This window comes from Phaethon aethereus (assembly GCF_964289735.1).
Source record: "Phaethon aethereus genome assembly, chromosome: 10".
Lineage (NCBI taxonomy): Eukaryota > Metazoa > Chordata > Aves > Phaethontiformes > Phaethontidae > Phaethon > Phaethon aethereus.
In genome coordinates, this window is record NC_138586.1 from 14,134,373 (window position 1) to 14,149,152 (window position 14,780).

A 14,780-nucleotide genomic window follows, 5' to 3' on the forward strand; every position below is an offset into this window, starting at 1 on the left:
CCCCTCTGAGTGCCTCCTGCCTTGTACCCTCCCTGTGCTGGAGTCCCCAGCATTGCTTGCTGCTGGGCTCTGCTCAGCGTCACCCAGCCCTGGCGAGGTTTGTGGGGATGTGGCGCAGGCACCAGGCTCCTCTGCCACCTTGCTGGGGACTTCTTGGGCTGGAGGAGCCTTTCCTGCACTGCCAAGCAGGGAAAATGCACCGCTTGTTCAAAGGAAGGGAAACAAAACCAGGAGACTTACAGAGAGCCCTTGTTCCAGCGAGTCTGTGTTCACGATAATGGGAGCAGGGTTGGCCTGTGGGGAGACAAAAGCGGGATGTCACTGAGCTGAGCGATGAACCCAGCCCTTTGCGGTGCACTGCCTCTCCCCTGGCTGTGCCACCACAGACAGAAGAGAGCAATTCAGGAAGGGCTTGGCTCTTGTCCCTCCTCCAGGTGCCCAACAGCCCTGCAACAGGAGCAGGGCCACAGCACGGCTCTGGGCACTGGTCCCCTCCTCAGGGCTGGTGTGTCCCCAACACCCCATGGCTTCGGCTGCTGGGAAGGAGACAGGGAAGACTGGAAACTCTCCCAGCCTCAGGCTAGAATCCCACCAGCACCAAAATTTACCTGAAATACACATTACTGAGGGATTAGGAAATAGGAGGAGGGAAGGAATTCCTTCTAAGGGAGGGATAAATTGACAGCAGACCAGCCCTGAGGCCTTCACGCACCTTCCAGCAGCTGTTGCTGCCCCTCCTAAGTGCAGGGCCACCATACCCTGAGAGAGCAGGCAGCGCTTGGTCCCCCATCTTCCTCACCCCTGGGGTGAACCCTCCGCTCGGCAGCCTCGGGTCATCCCCACCTGCGTCCCCCCTCTCTTGCAGGGCTCCCCATGAACCTCTCTCCGGGTTCCCGTTCTCCTGGGCTGCCCTCTGCCCATGAGCTCGCTGCCCGTCGGAGGAGGGACGCACAGGCGCGAGGAGGCAGGGACGGGCCCGACGGGCCGCTGCCGGGAGAGGGCTCGGGGGCGGCGGCAGCGCCGGTGGCCGACGGGGCGGGGGCGGGAGGGGTCCCGCCGCGCCGGAGCTGTCCAGCGCCGCAACCTCCTGAAGGCGCGGCGCCCCGCGGCGCCCGCGGGAGCCCCTTCCCGCGGGAGCAACCCCTGCCGGGTCGGCTGCTGGGGCGTAGGAGCTGGGGACGGCGCCTGCCTCCGAGCGGGAGCGAGAAGCGGCAACAAGTGAGAAACGTAAGGTTAATTACAAGGCCGGTGTTCCCTGCCGGGACGCCACAGGAAAGTGGTGCGAAATCTGGAAGGTCGGGAGTGAGTCGGGATTCACATCACCATTCCAAGGCTCATGTGGAGAACAACAGCCAGAGCGAGATGCAGAAACACTAAGAGACGTGAGCTACAAGGGGAGGTCAACACTCTGCCTTAGGGCATCAGAAACATCAGCCAGGGTCAGGCACAAGCAAGTCAAGGTGTGGGCTAGTGCAGCAATTAACAGGAACCACTTTCTGTCTAGTAACATGTGTCGTTGGATTGCACAGCCCAATAGCCTCTGTGAGTCTGTGATATTTTCACAGGAGCAGGCTAGCCCCTCATCGCCCTCCTCTGGGTTTATAAGCCCCCGCCAGAGACCAACCTCCTCAGATAACCCAGCAAGCAGTCCCCGCCATCTCCTGTTTTAGTTGATCGTATTTCTGGACTTTTCACTCTCCTTATTTCATAGGTGCAAGGGTTAGGGGTCAATCAGATTGTGGTTTAAATCTTGCCCTGAAAGGTTTTGCTCTCATATGGATGGAGAAGGAGGTAGTTAATTTGATTTATTCAGATGCTTTCTGATCTTTCCTGCAGCTGTAACTATTGGTTACAAAACCATAGTTTTTATGGCAATTAATCCTCTAGCTCAGGCAAATATGACCACTTCCACGCACTCCTGCCAAACCCCTCCCACACACATAAGAGAATCGCAATTTTCAGGTCCAATGTCTTGGGATCTCCATGGCCCAGAAGCAATGTTAAGCTGGGAATATCCCCTCTCTGGCAGTACACAGTCCTTGTATTTAATCCAGATAATTTGTGAGATAGCATACATTGAACCTGGCACTGGCTTTTATTAGTCCCCAGTGCAATTCTAGGAAGGGATTCCACATTTCAAGGCAAAAAAGAAGCACTTTTACTGCCAGCAATTAAGAAACGATGGACGTTTGAACCTTGATGTGCCAGAGGCCAGCTCTTATTAGATGAGTTTCCAGGAAGGATGCAGAAGAGGCAGCGTAAGTGAATGTAGCCCGTCACGTGCCCCATGATTTATGACTTGAATTCCACGCCACAAATGACGCTTTGGTTCTCTCCCGGGGAGAAGTGCTCTGTATGATAATGTTATAGAGGCTTTTGCAGGTCCAGCCCGAGTCCTCCACTGAGCCCCACTGCAGTCTCTTTGTTGAATTACTAATAGCCCACAAATCACACATCACATTGCCTTGCTCACACAGTGGTGAGCCCTAAGGACATATTTTGTCTAGCTTGCTCACTGTGCACTGAGCATCCTTCGCAGCCATTCCACACTAGTGATTTTTACATCTCAAAATACTGCTAGGAGCACAATTTCCCACTCAGGCTCCAGATGGGACACAGGAGATGCTGAATGTGAGTGACTGCTTAAAACAAAGTTACACATGGTCAGCAAGAATTCAGACCAGGAAACCCCTGCTTGTCTCCTGTGGCCAACTATTCCAGCTACTACAAGAAAGGTGTTTGGTCTGACTTCCACTTGCAAATATTGCAGCACCTTGCCTGTTCTACTGCAGTATCAGACAAGACCTAAGACTCAGAAGTAAGCAGAGGGCCTGAAAATGAAAAGCCTCTGCCTCCCTCTGACAGGCAGGCACATGTACCGAGCCCTCTGCTAGCCAGTGTAGGAGAGCGAACGTCATCATTTTTTTGCTGGGCAGCAGGAATGTGCTGGTGAATGAACCATGCCCTCAATTCTATAGGCAATGGTAAGTAATTTATGCCCTAAGGAGCAGAGGGTTGCTACATGCAGGGAAGAGAGGGAACAAGGCTGTGCATTCAGGTCACATTCAATGGGGGCTGTCAGATCTCTTCCATCTAAACTGCTTCATCACACTATTATTATTTACCAAGCCCTGTTTGTGCTTGAGGGGTTTACAAATGGAAAGAGAAGAGGTCCAAGCCCTACGGTGCTCACCCGATGGCAGCAGGACCATCACAGCCCAGCGGAGCTGGAGGTGCCCCAAACTCCCTCCATTAGGCAGAAGTGCAGGGGGCTGCACAGATCCCTGGGCTCAGGGGCTGGAGGCTGCGGGGAAGGTGGGACTCAAGGAGGACCCTGGGGAGCGAGGAGGGTCACTGCACAGATGCAGAGAGATTGATCTAGGCACAAAGCCAGCAAGGCAGAAGACAGCTGTTGGGAAAATCTGGGCAGCAACAGGAGTCAAAGGGAATAGCAGTGAAGGGGGATGAGGTTTGAAGGTCAAGATTCAAGAGCTCCTTGGTCTCACGGGAGCTGAGAGAAGCAGAGCCTCGCATCCACCTGTGCTGCGGCACCAGCGCTTGAGCACTACGCAACGGCCCCGGTGGCAGCCACGGCCCAGGTGCTAACGGAGGGAGCAGCAGCCCGCCCCGTGCAGCGCCCAGCAAGGGGCTGGCTCCCTGCAGAGTCTCCGGGAGGCTCAGAGCCCATCTCGGGGCAGCTGCCTCCGTGGCTAAAGCCACCCCATGTGGGTCTGCATGCAGGGCAGGGAGGGACATCTCCTCCCCGACAGCCCGCAGCCCCCCTGGGCTGGAGCGATCCCACTGCAGCTTGTGCTGGGAGCAGCAAGACAGCCGTCAGCGCTCAGACACACCTCAGGCACAGGATGCAGCCTTTCAGAAACACCTTGAGATACCACTTCTGGGCTGTCATCTGAGAGGGACTGCTACTGTTTGGGCTGTATTTCTGACGGGTGACTGGCCTCAGCAGCCCAGGGGCACTAACCTGGGGGCAGCCAAGCCCCAAACGTCTATAGGTATCACCCTTCACCTCCTGTTGCTGTCATCTGCAGGGGCAAAGGTAGGAATTGCAAAACATGATGATTTTCCAAAACTTCCAACCCAAAGGAAAGCTGCAATTAAATGCTAATGGAGGAGGTTCTTTAGCTTGCTTCCGAGGGCCGAGCCTTTCCCTGTGGCATTTCCCCAGGGACTGCTCTCAGGGCTGGCACATGGAAGCCGAGTGGAGAGACTCCGAGCTGAAAGTTCAAGATATTCTCCAGAGCTGAAATCCCAAAGCTTTGCAACAGCTTCACATCCTCCACGGAGCCGGCATGGGGGCCAGCCCACAGAGGTCAGGAATTGCATACCTCCTCCAGACAAAATAAATGTGCTGCAGACATCCCAGGCCAACGGCAACTGGATTGTGCCCACATATAAACCCATTTCCATCTTAACCAACAACAGGACTCAGACAGGAGCCTCCAGAGCTGACAAATACCAAGACCAATGCACAGAGCTGGTCTCCCCAAGAGGCTGGTATGCCCCATGTGTCATGCACTGAGGGATGCACAGGACAGGGTGACTTATTTGTGACGCTGGGCTACTGCATGAGAAGCAAAGTACTAATTTAACTCCTTTATTTCTGCAACTTTCCCAGATTGGATCAGAGTAAAAAGTCAATCTGCCTTTTAATATCATTTGCTTCATACCATCTGAGGTATAATAGTAATACTCAAAAGGAAATGGCTCTGGAGATAAGTGAAATTCAGTCTTTACATCCTTTTAGAAGCTCTCAGGGGCAGAGACCAAGCAGGAAGATGCCCAACAGAAGCATCTAAACAGGGTGGACACAGGGGGCTGCTTGTAGCCCGGCTCCATCTGCTTTGCTTTTTTTTTTTAAAGGGTGTTAAACCGAGGAGAAAGCTGTGCATTTACAGCTACGAAAGCAGCTGCTCTGTGGCAGGACCCCACAGTGCCGGGTGCTAGCGGTGAACATGCAGGTAGCGGCTCGGGGATGCCAAGGAGTGGTGCGACGCTGCCATGGCAGCGGGGTCGGCTGCGGGATGCCCAGGCACCAACAGGCTCCCGCTGCTGGAAGGAGCAGGTTCGCACCGAGCTAATGAATTAATTTCGCAGGAGCGAGCCCCGGTCCTGCCGGCACAGCACACGCGGCGAGCCCGCGCTCACCGCCACTCACCCTGATAAGCACCGACGTGCTCATCTGCTTCGCGCCAGACTTCCCTGCCCTTCGCACAGACGTTGGTTTTCCCAACTCCAGGAAAGCCTCCTGCACCGATCCAGAGTCCAACACGTAGCTGCCAAAACCATCACCTCCCAAAGCACCTGAGATGACAGAGCTTCTCCACAGCAACCTGCGGGCACTGCTGAGGTCGAGGCAGGACAGAAACCCCCTCCTGGGCTCCCTGCGCCCGAGGCGAGGGAGGGGACAAGCCCCGGCTCTGCCCCTGCCAGAGGGCATGTGTGTGTGGACCACAGAGGTGCTGGCACTGTCCCTCCAGGCTGCTCCAAGCCCCTCCGATGCCTGCACACCTACACGTTCCCTCGGCTTTCACCTGGCCATGGCCAGGGAAGCCACCTCACAGACCTCCTGTGAAGAAACGACGCACGGCACATCCCTTCCCAGACCAAAGCCCTGCTCCAAGCTGGCCCAGAGACGTAGGGCTTTTCCTACATCTCAATACCAAATCCACGATTTATCCCTTCCCCTCTCTGGGGAGAGGTACCACACTGCTGCCAGAGGCTGGTCCCTTCTCACAGCTCTCTCTGCTCACCTCTTTTTGCCTTAACAGACTCTTTACACGGTGGCCAGAGCCGAGGGTGTTTGGGAGCGTCATCGGAGGTCTGCAGAGCCCCGAGGGAGAGCTGTATCCCTCAGGGCTCCCACGGGCTGGGATGGGGAAAGGGAGCAAAAGAAAATGGAGGCTGGAAACCTCTGGATGCTGAAGAATTTCACAGCCAGAGATGACTCTCCCTTCCCTTTAACTGGGCTGGGAAAAATAACTCTCTCTGCATTTTTTCTCACCCACTGCAAGAGCGACCTGTTGGCTGACACTGTTTGACACCACCCAGCAGTGTGCCTGCACACAGGGGAGCGACAGGCTGGGCCTGACCCCAGGCCCTCCTGCACAGCTCGAAACTCGGCCTAAACGACTTGGGAAATTATGTTGGGGCCAGCTATGGAGCTTGCGGGTGCCCAGACCCCTGTGTTGGTCCTGGCTAGCCGGGCACCAGCTGCTGCCTGTGCCCCTGTGCTCGGCTCCCAGCCAGCCCGGTGGCCCACGGGCGAAAGCAGCTCTACTCTCCAGGCTGCCTCTGGGAGACATCAGAGCTGGGCCGTTTCGGCAGCGTGAGCAGGCTCTGGGGCCGTGGTGGCAGAGCCCCTGCCCCACGGCTGCGCCTCGGCACCGGCTGAAAGCACCATGGCCATCCGGAAATGGGGAACGCAGGACTTGAAAGCTCCCTGGTCACAAGGATCTTTGGCAAAGCTGCTAAAGCGCCCAAAGTGTAATGCGAACACAAGCAGCTACTGAGGGTTTAATCTTTGTTTTGGTGCCTCTTTTTTTTAGAGAGAAAGCTTAAATAGGAACTGGAAAAAGCCTTCACTCAGCGGGGAAGGAAGAAAGCTTCCCCAAACAGAAGCTCTGTGGAGTCTAATTTTCCATTTAGAAACCATTAAGGCCAGGGTGTTCATACTTGAAAGTTAGACATCCTGTTCCAGGCTCGGCCCACTAAAATAAGTGACCCAATTTGCAGAGGTGCTGGGCTCCGGCAGCTTCCCTCTGACCTGGCAGTACCAAATAAAGTTGACTCAGTTCCTTTTTTCACAGGAAGAGTTATTATCATCTGAAAGACTCACATGCTTTTTTGCCCCTCTCAGACAAATACATATGTACAGGGAAAAAAAAATAGTGAATAAGGGACGGTGTTAAAATAAAGATTTCTTTGGTCCCTGGGATTCAAATACCCTGTTTTCTTCTCTTCAGTAAGGTCCAGTGCACACCTAGTTACAAAGCATTAAGAAACATGTTTCTGTGGAAGAAAAGCAAACCAAGATCCATCAACAGAACCTCAACTAAAACCCGGTTAATATGAAGGTGACAAGAAGATATTTAGGGCCTGGTCCAGGGTGCTCTGACGCATCACATGTCCCAAGAAATAACTACACCTCTGAGCAGTCCTTCAGTGAGCCCCATCCAAGTGAGCTTCTGCAGACTAAACCGTGAATTTCATTTCAAATTCTTTAAATGCTGTATTAAAACTTTTCATCTCCCAGTCCCTGATATATGTTCATAGCATATTGTTAGATTTGCAAGGAGGGCCCTTGAGGAATCCCTGCATCATCCCATCTTTGCATGTGTTAAAACCAGCTGCGAGCATTAGCACAGGCCATTGCACCCGCAGTGCTGGCACGACCTTACAGCGAGGGTTATGCCCATTCCCGAATCACAGCTGCGATGCTGAGCCAGAGACGCACCGTCCCTCCCGCCAGCACGCGGGGTTCGGGGTGGCAGGCAGAGCCCCCGCAGCCCAACCACACCAAGCTCCTCGTGCCCCAGCGCAGACCAGTGCTGGACCTGCTCTCTCCCAGGTCCCAGGTCAGTCCCCTCAGAGAGTGTCCTGCATGGGGCTGCGTGCCGCAGGCACGCGGCACATAGTCACGGCCGTGGCTGATTATGACCTGATTAGTCTTAATGACTTCCTCTCTCTAAATGAGCATCCGCAGCTAAGGAAGGAGTGGAAGCTCCCCTCCTCTCATCACGGCATACGACATGCCAAGGAGCTTACCCAAACGAGGCAGCTCCCCAGGGATGGTGATGGCTTCTGCTTTGCTTCCACCTCCCACCCACCTCCGCACCCAGGGTACCCAGATAGGACCTCTGGCACGGCTGTCCCCTGGGTTCCCCTCTCATGCAACCCCCCATGGGACCCTCCTCCCTTGAGCACACCCTGAGGATGGCCGGCACATCACCACCAAATCCACGGCACCGGTCAGGACCGGGCTCGGGCAGGTCTCAATCATGCAACACCCAAAACCATGGGGGAAGAGCCAGGTGGCAAGCGCAGCCATGGGGGCATGGGAAGCATCCCTCCAGTGGGGGCGAGGGCAGGTACCGCCATGGCGGAGGCTGAAGGTCTTCCTGCCACCCCCCAGGTTCTTCACGAGGAGCCACCCCCTCCACGTTGGCTACGTCCCTGCTGAAACCTGCCCGTGCTTGGTGCTCGCTGCCTCACCTATGCAGTCTCCTCCTCCTCTGGCAATGTGGCATGGCCACGTCCTCCCATTTTTGGCAGGTACTTTCCTCTTCTTCCACATGTTGCACTGACGGGGTCTCTCCCACCTATGTGGCTTCAGATGCTGCCTTTACAGGGAGTGTCTGAATCCCTACTATGGCCAGTTTGGACACCAGCCCCAGCGCCTCTCCCTGTGCTGCTCCCGGGGTTCCTCTGGCAGCTCGACACCCCAAAACCAGCAGCGGGGTGCAACTCTGGGGCTGCGGCCTGCGCATCCAGGCTGGCTGGCAAGCAGCAGTTGGTAATCCAGCCAGAGAGGAGCTAAGCTCAGTCCTTCAACTTCCCTCTCTAATTCCAATATTATCCCTACTGCATTAATGGGATGTGTCAGAAGGGTCAGCAAGCACAAGCGCACAGCCCCTGCCTGAGGGATTCATGTGCTCAAGGGAAGGGGGAAAAGTCTTACAGGTGAATAAAGAAACCAAGTAGATAAATGTCCTCAGCTATCGACTCCTAAATGAACTCGATATGTTTTGGGAAGGAGCACTGACGACATCTGACCCTCCTCAGCCCAGGCCAGGGGATGGGTGACAGCAGGACACAGGATGCTCTGTGGCGGGCAAGGGGAACTGGCTCAGCTGGTGTCTGGGTGTTAAGGCATAAGTTTCCCCAGGAGATGCACAGGGAGGGGGAATGACTTTATAAAGCATTCACTGGGCCTTGGTTCCAGCTGGGCAGCAGGAAAGGAAGGTCAGGACCATCAGAAATATCTGCCTCCCAGGTCCGTGGGGCAAAGGGCCAAGGGTGGGCGCGAGGCTGGGTTTGGGGGAAGGAGAGCAGCTCAGCGCCTGGTTATAGCAACTCAACTGGGTGACGACGGCAGGATCACCAGACGGAGATGCCCAAGAAACAAGCTGAGAGGTGAAATCAGATGGCAGGAGATATATTAGGAACCAACACGCAGATTTACACATCGTGAGTGAGGAGGTGACAAACAGGTCTGTGGGATGGGAATCAAACTCTCACGCTGAGGGAGTGGAGTGCGATGAGAAGTGGTGGAGAGGGAAGACCCTCCTGGGACTCCGGCTGGCAGGAGGACATGCTGGAAGAGATGCTGGAGGTGGAGGGAGGGCACGGGGACCACCAGCAACAGCAGAGCAGGGGCTGAGCAGACGGACGGGGTCAGGAACAGACAAGCACCGCATTCAGTGACGGAGCCAGACGCGAGGGGCAAGTTTCACTACAGTTGTATCTACATTTAGACTGCCAAAAATACCTTTCACAGATTAGCTGTCTTTAATTAAAAGGATATCTCCTGTGCCCCTGGCATGATGCAGAGCTTGTCCTGCCACGCAGGGCTCTGCGGGGGGCTTTCCCACGGGGCGGCTTTCCCACGGGTGCCTCCCCTCTGCCCACATCCTCCCGCGCCCTGCCAGCACCAGGCAGGTCAGGCAGCAGTGCTTCCCTCAAATGCCCCTCACGGCGCAGGCACAGAGCAAAGGAGGAAAACTTCACTCCCTTCCCGTTTTGGCTTCTCTCCTTCCCTCCAAACACGGAGAACGCCTTCCTCCTCTCCCTCCTCCTCCACCTTCCAGTGCAAAGATTTAGCTAATTTCTTCTATGAATAGCGCAGGAGTAGCCATAGCAACATCACCCTGCCAACCTCGCCACCTCCACTGCCTCCGTGTCCCCGGCACCCCGCTCCTCTCACCCTCCCTCACAGCTCCCCAGGGAACATCTGGGGCTTCAGCCATTTCCCACAAAGCAACCCGCGTTTGGCTTCCTGCCTGTCCCCTCAGCGCTCTCGCTCCTTCCTTCCAGCCATGCCTGCCCATCGCTCAGAAACCCAGCCCCGACCCCCACAGCCTCCCCAAGACTCTTTCCTCCCCCCGCCACCCATGCCCCAAGGGCTAGGAGCCCCAAACCCAGCAGCACCTGAAGGCTCGGTGGAGGCCGGTACTTCCACCCCGATGTGCCGCCCCGTGCTCACTACTCCAGGTAATTCCCCGGTGCACGGGAGGAGCTGTAACAAGCAATGTTTGTGCGTGGAAAAAACACCGCCTTTGGTGAAACGCTCGCGGATGAAGAGAGGCAGGGAGGACCTGCCCCCCTCCTCCACCTGCCTGGCCATGAAATGCCTCTGCCGGGGTGGCCATGCAAGCCCGGCACGCTCCGGGCTCTTACCTGCGGTCAGGGACTCATTGCGATGCTGCTCTAACTCCTGCTGCACCCCCTGACCTCCAAGAGGGAGAAAGGGGCCGCGGGACGGGGACAAAACAGAGCGCTGCATTTTGGGCCAAGCAGGGCCAGCAAACCTGGGGCAGTCCTGGGGGCGGGGGGCACTTCCCAACCACATCCCAGGGAGCTGCACTGCCCCAGGCCCCTTCCCCAGCCATGAGAGGAGGTGCCCCTGCCCCAGCCACCCCAAATGTACATGAAAATGCTGGTGAGACCCTTGGGAGCCTCATGGGGGGGCCCCACTCTGGCCACCGTGCCTGGCACCAGGGACCTTGGGGTGAACTGAGCCACAGGGCCGGACCTTCTCTGCGGGAGGCAGAGGTGCCGGCTGCTGCCAGTCCCTCAGCACTGGGAGCAGCACCAGAGAGGGGCTCGGGCATGGCCGGGCAGCTCAGCGCTCCTCTCCTGAGAGCCCCTGGGCATCACTGTGCACAGGAGAGGAGGGGTTTGAGCGCTCTGCTCCTCTAGTACTGCGCAGCAGGGATGCTTCCCTGGATGGCCCTGCCATTCCAGCCCCAAAGCCAGGAGTCCTCCTCTGGCCACAGTCCGGCAGGGGAGGACTCTAGTCCCCACCAGCAAGTGAGGGGGGACGAGGAGGGTGCAGGGCCAGCCGAAGGGATGGTGGTGGGAACAATGGAGGACAGGAATGACAGCGAGCACAGGGAGTGGGGACTAATGAACAGGGCACATGGATAGATAAGGGAGAAGAAATGGAAGAGATCTCAGAGGGGAGAAGAAAAGCAAAGCAAAAAGAAATGAGAAACCCAGAGCTCAGAGATTTCCTCCCTCCCTGTGGTCAGGATTAGGGGTTCTCAGTTACTGGCATTGCCTGAACAAGCTAATTTGTGTCCTAGAGAAGGGGAGAGGCAGGAGGAGAGAACCAACAGGGCACCAGAGGTAGGAGGAGGTGTGGGTTGGCGTTGGGACTGTGCCATGTATTGGGCAGCACATGTGGGCACGTCTCACATGCCGTGGAGCTGCACGCAGGGTCTGTGAGTACACATGATGTCAGAGAACATACACCACCATATGCAACTGTGAGCACGTTTCCGATGTCAGAGCATCTGTGCATGCGGCCGCGCCAGCACGCACGGGAGGTATGCACTCTCCTCTGCTCCCGTGAAGAAGCAAGGGGAGGAAAAAGGCTTAAAGGAGAGGTGGTGAAGCTCCCCAGGAAGTAAATAGATCCCTGCTTTCCTGGGGAAGACTTCTGGCCTGCACACCCCTTCCCACCTCTTCTGCTGGAAGTGCTTCCAGGGACAGGGAGCTCATTTAAAGGCATAGCCCTGCAAAATGGCAGTCATGCCTCTAGCTGAGGCTCTCGAGGGTATGGAGGCTGCCTCCTCAGCTCCTGCGAAGACCAGCTTCACATCCACAGCACCTGGCCAAATCTACCCAGCGCCCAATGTCTCCCGGTCTCCCAGAGCCAAACCCATCTGCCTGGGCACAAACCATGCCCAGTGGTTTCCATTTTACCACCTTTTGTCCCTCTGCCCACAACTGGACTGGGAAGAACACGGTTTCCTGATGGCTCCTCTGTCCTCTCGGATCAGAAGGGAAGCATTGCTGAGGTATTTGCTATACACCAGGGAGCAATCCTGCCTGCTCTGATACAGGCAGCGCACATACCACACACGTCATATTCTACATGCAGACCCTGCCATGCTCACGTAGCCTCGCACGCTGGCATCCTCTGTCACTTGCAAAGCCACAAGGAACTTTCGATTTTTTTTTTTCCATCTTCAGAAAGGCTAAGGTGAAGCCGAGATTCCCAACGTGGACTTTCAGAGCAGCCCAAGCCCTGGGGCTCTATGGCAGCACCACAAAGAGACAATGATTTCTCTTCCACCGTTGCAAAAACATGAAAGGCTCCCCTGCCCAGCCTGCCACGGCAGCAATGCAGCTGGCATCACTTTCTTCCCAGCCTGCTTGCAATCATCTTACCAGGAACCCTGAGCCGGACCTTTCATGCAAGCAGGAGCGGAAAGGAGGGAGCAGACATGCTTCAATTCCCTGCTCCTACCCAGCTCCCCGAGCTTGCTGCTCTGGATGGAGGGAAGGAAAGAGGTACTGATGGAAAGATGGAAGAATGCTTGTCAGGAATCAGCAGGCGAGACAGAGACAAGGCTGATTTTGATGCAAAGAGTGGTAGAGAAAGAGACGGAAAGCAGGACCAAGCTGATAGAAAGGTGGCTGGGTTTTTGGGTGCTTTCTGTAAACATCATCTGAGCGTGTCAGCTTTTAATCTAATTATTTCAACCAGAGCTACAGACTGAGACAGTAATAAAGAAAAAACAGGGGAAGAGAAGAAGAGGGTTGTGTTTTCTGAGAGGAAAGGAGGAGAGAATTCCCATTGATTCCCGTGTGTCTGCCTGCTAGAGCGTCTTGAAATAATAATTAGAAGGATCAATAAGAAATCATGTGAGGTTTGAAGATAATGAATGAAAGAGACAGAAGCAGCAAATTGAAATGCCTTTCTCTAAAGCAGGGTAAATTGTTTTTCAGGCAGGGTCTAGCCTCCATTTTAATGCTTTGCAAACAGCTCCAACCATTTTCTAAGCTGGCTTGTGGGTTCAAAACAAGACTGGTCTCTCCATTTAGGGGAGAAAGAGACACAGCCTGAGAATGGGTCCAGGAGGAGAACACTAATAAAACGAATGTGTGTGGGAAGAAATGGAGGCAGTGAAACGGGGCAGAAAGCACACAGCATGCCAGCGACCAGAGCAGGGTTACATAATAATCTTGGGGAGCAGGGACGTAGCAGCAGAGCGAGGAAACCACAACTCAATGGAGAGCGGGTGCCAGTTTGGGAGCGCTGGCAAGCGGCACTGTGAGCCCACGAGGCTGCCCAGCGGGCAGCGCGCCCCACGCCTGCTAAACACACTATGACGGGATGCCCTCGGCACTGCTGGGGCCTCAGGCAGCGGCATCGTAAGCGGCGAGGACCTCGGGTGGGGTGTCCGTAAAACATCACGCCCGACGCCCGCCTTGCGCTGAGTGAGACCCGGCTGGAGCAGCTCGGGCCCGGGGCGGCTGCTCCGGCACAGAGCCCCGACGCTGGGCAGGGCCCCAGTGGCCAGCCTGAGCAATGGTGATGCCAACCTGAGCGACGCTGACGGCCAACCGCAACAACGCCGGCGGCCACCCCAGCCACCCGCGACGCCCCAGGGGTGAGGCTGCACCCTGCCACGGCCCCGCCACCCTCCCCGGCTAACCCCCATCGGCCGCCCGCCCCGTCCCGCACCGGGGCGCCGCTGCCCGCGGCTGGCCCGTACCTGCTCGTACCAGTCGCGGCTCGAACACGTGCACTCGGGCCACCAGCCCGGGCCGCTCCCGTTCACCTTGGGCGCGCTCTTCCCCGGCGGCGGCGGCGGCTTCAGCGCGGCGGGGTCGCGGGCGGGGGGCCCCAGCTTGGCCTTGCCGCGGGCGGCGGGCGCGGCCCCCCCAGGGGCGGGCAGGGTCTGCGAGCCGTACCCGCCGTAGCCGTACTGCTCGTGCTGCCACTCGCCGTAGGAGGGGGGCTCCATGCGCCGCAGGGCCGCCATCCGCGTCACCTCGTAGCACTCAGGGCACTTGCAGCAGTGGTGGTGCTTGTGCATCGCTGCCCTCACACCATAGAGCCGGCAGGGAGGGAGAGAGGGAGGGAGGGAGGGAGGCGGCGCGGAGGGAGGGATGCTCGGGTGGTGGCAGCGGCCCCCGCCCCGCGCAAGGCGCGCCTGCCGCCTCCTCGCCCGCCCGGCGCCCCCGGCCCCGCGGGCGGGAGCGGGAGGAGGAAGGAGGGGGTTACAACGCGGCGATGTCCGCGGGGGCGCGCCACGGCATCGTCCGCAACGCCGCTCAGTCCCGGGGCCGCTCCCGCCGCGGGGCGCGGGGCAGCGGCTCCGCCCCGCTCCGCTGCATGGGGCGGCTCGGCTCGGTTCGGCCCGGTTCGGTTCGCTTCGGTTCAGTTCGGCTTGGCTCGGTTCGCTCGGCCCAGCGCGGCTCGGGAGCGCGGCGCGCGGCACCTGCGGCGGCGCGAAGCATCCCCCCGTCTCCCCCCTCCTCCCCGGCGGCCAATCCGCGCCGGCGGAGCCTCCGCGCCCCGCCCCGCCCCGGCGATGGGCACGCGGGCGGGGGCGCCGCTCGCCGCGCGGAGCGGCCGCGTTTGCCGCCAGCGGCCGGGGCAGCTCCCGGGCAGCGGCCCCGGGCGTGGAAACGGCTTGGGGTGAGGAAACCCCAAGGGCTTCTGCTGGGCCTCCGCCTACTGCCCTCAGGGTACGGCAAAGGCAGAGCAGAAGCGCCCGCTGGCGCAGCGGGACGCGGGCGCTGCT

At 57.6% G+C, this 14,780-nt stretch overlaps 1 protein-coding gene across 3 annotated transcripts in view; it reads right to left on the reverse strand.

Annotated features, from left to right (window-relative positions):
- The window catches only part of DLG3 (discs large MAGUK scaffold protein 3), a gene marked incomplete at its 5' end in the record, with an annotated part of 64,759 nt that overhangs the window by 36,757 nt on the left and 13,222 nt on the right, over positions 1 to 14,780 (reverse strand). Inside the window, 2 exons of one of the 3 annotated variants that reach the window (XM_082003983.1) lie at positions 241 to 294; positions 13,746 to 14,069. In XM_082003983.1, coding sequence (XP_081860109.1) covers positions 241 to 294; positions 13,746 to 14,069 — 378 coding nt within the window. Of the gene's footprint in view, positions 1 to 240; positions 295 to 13,745; positions 14,070 to 14,780 lie in introns of those variants that run through there. The other 2 variants (XM_082003984.1, XM_082003985.1) reach the window with 2 other exon arrangements.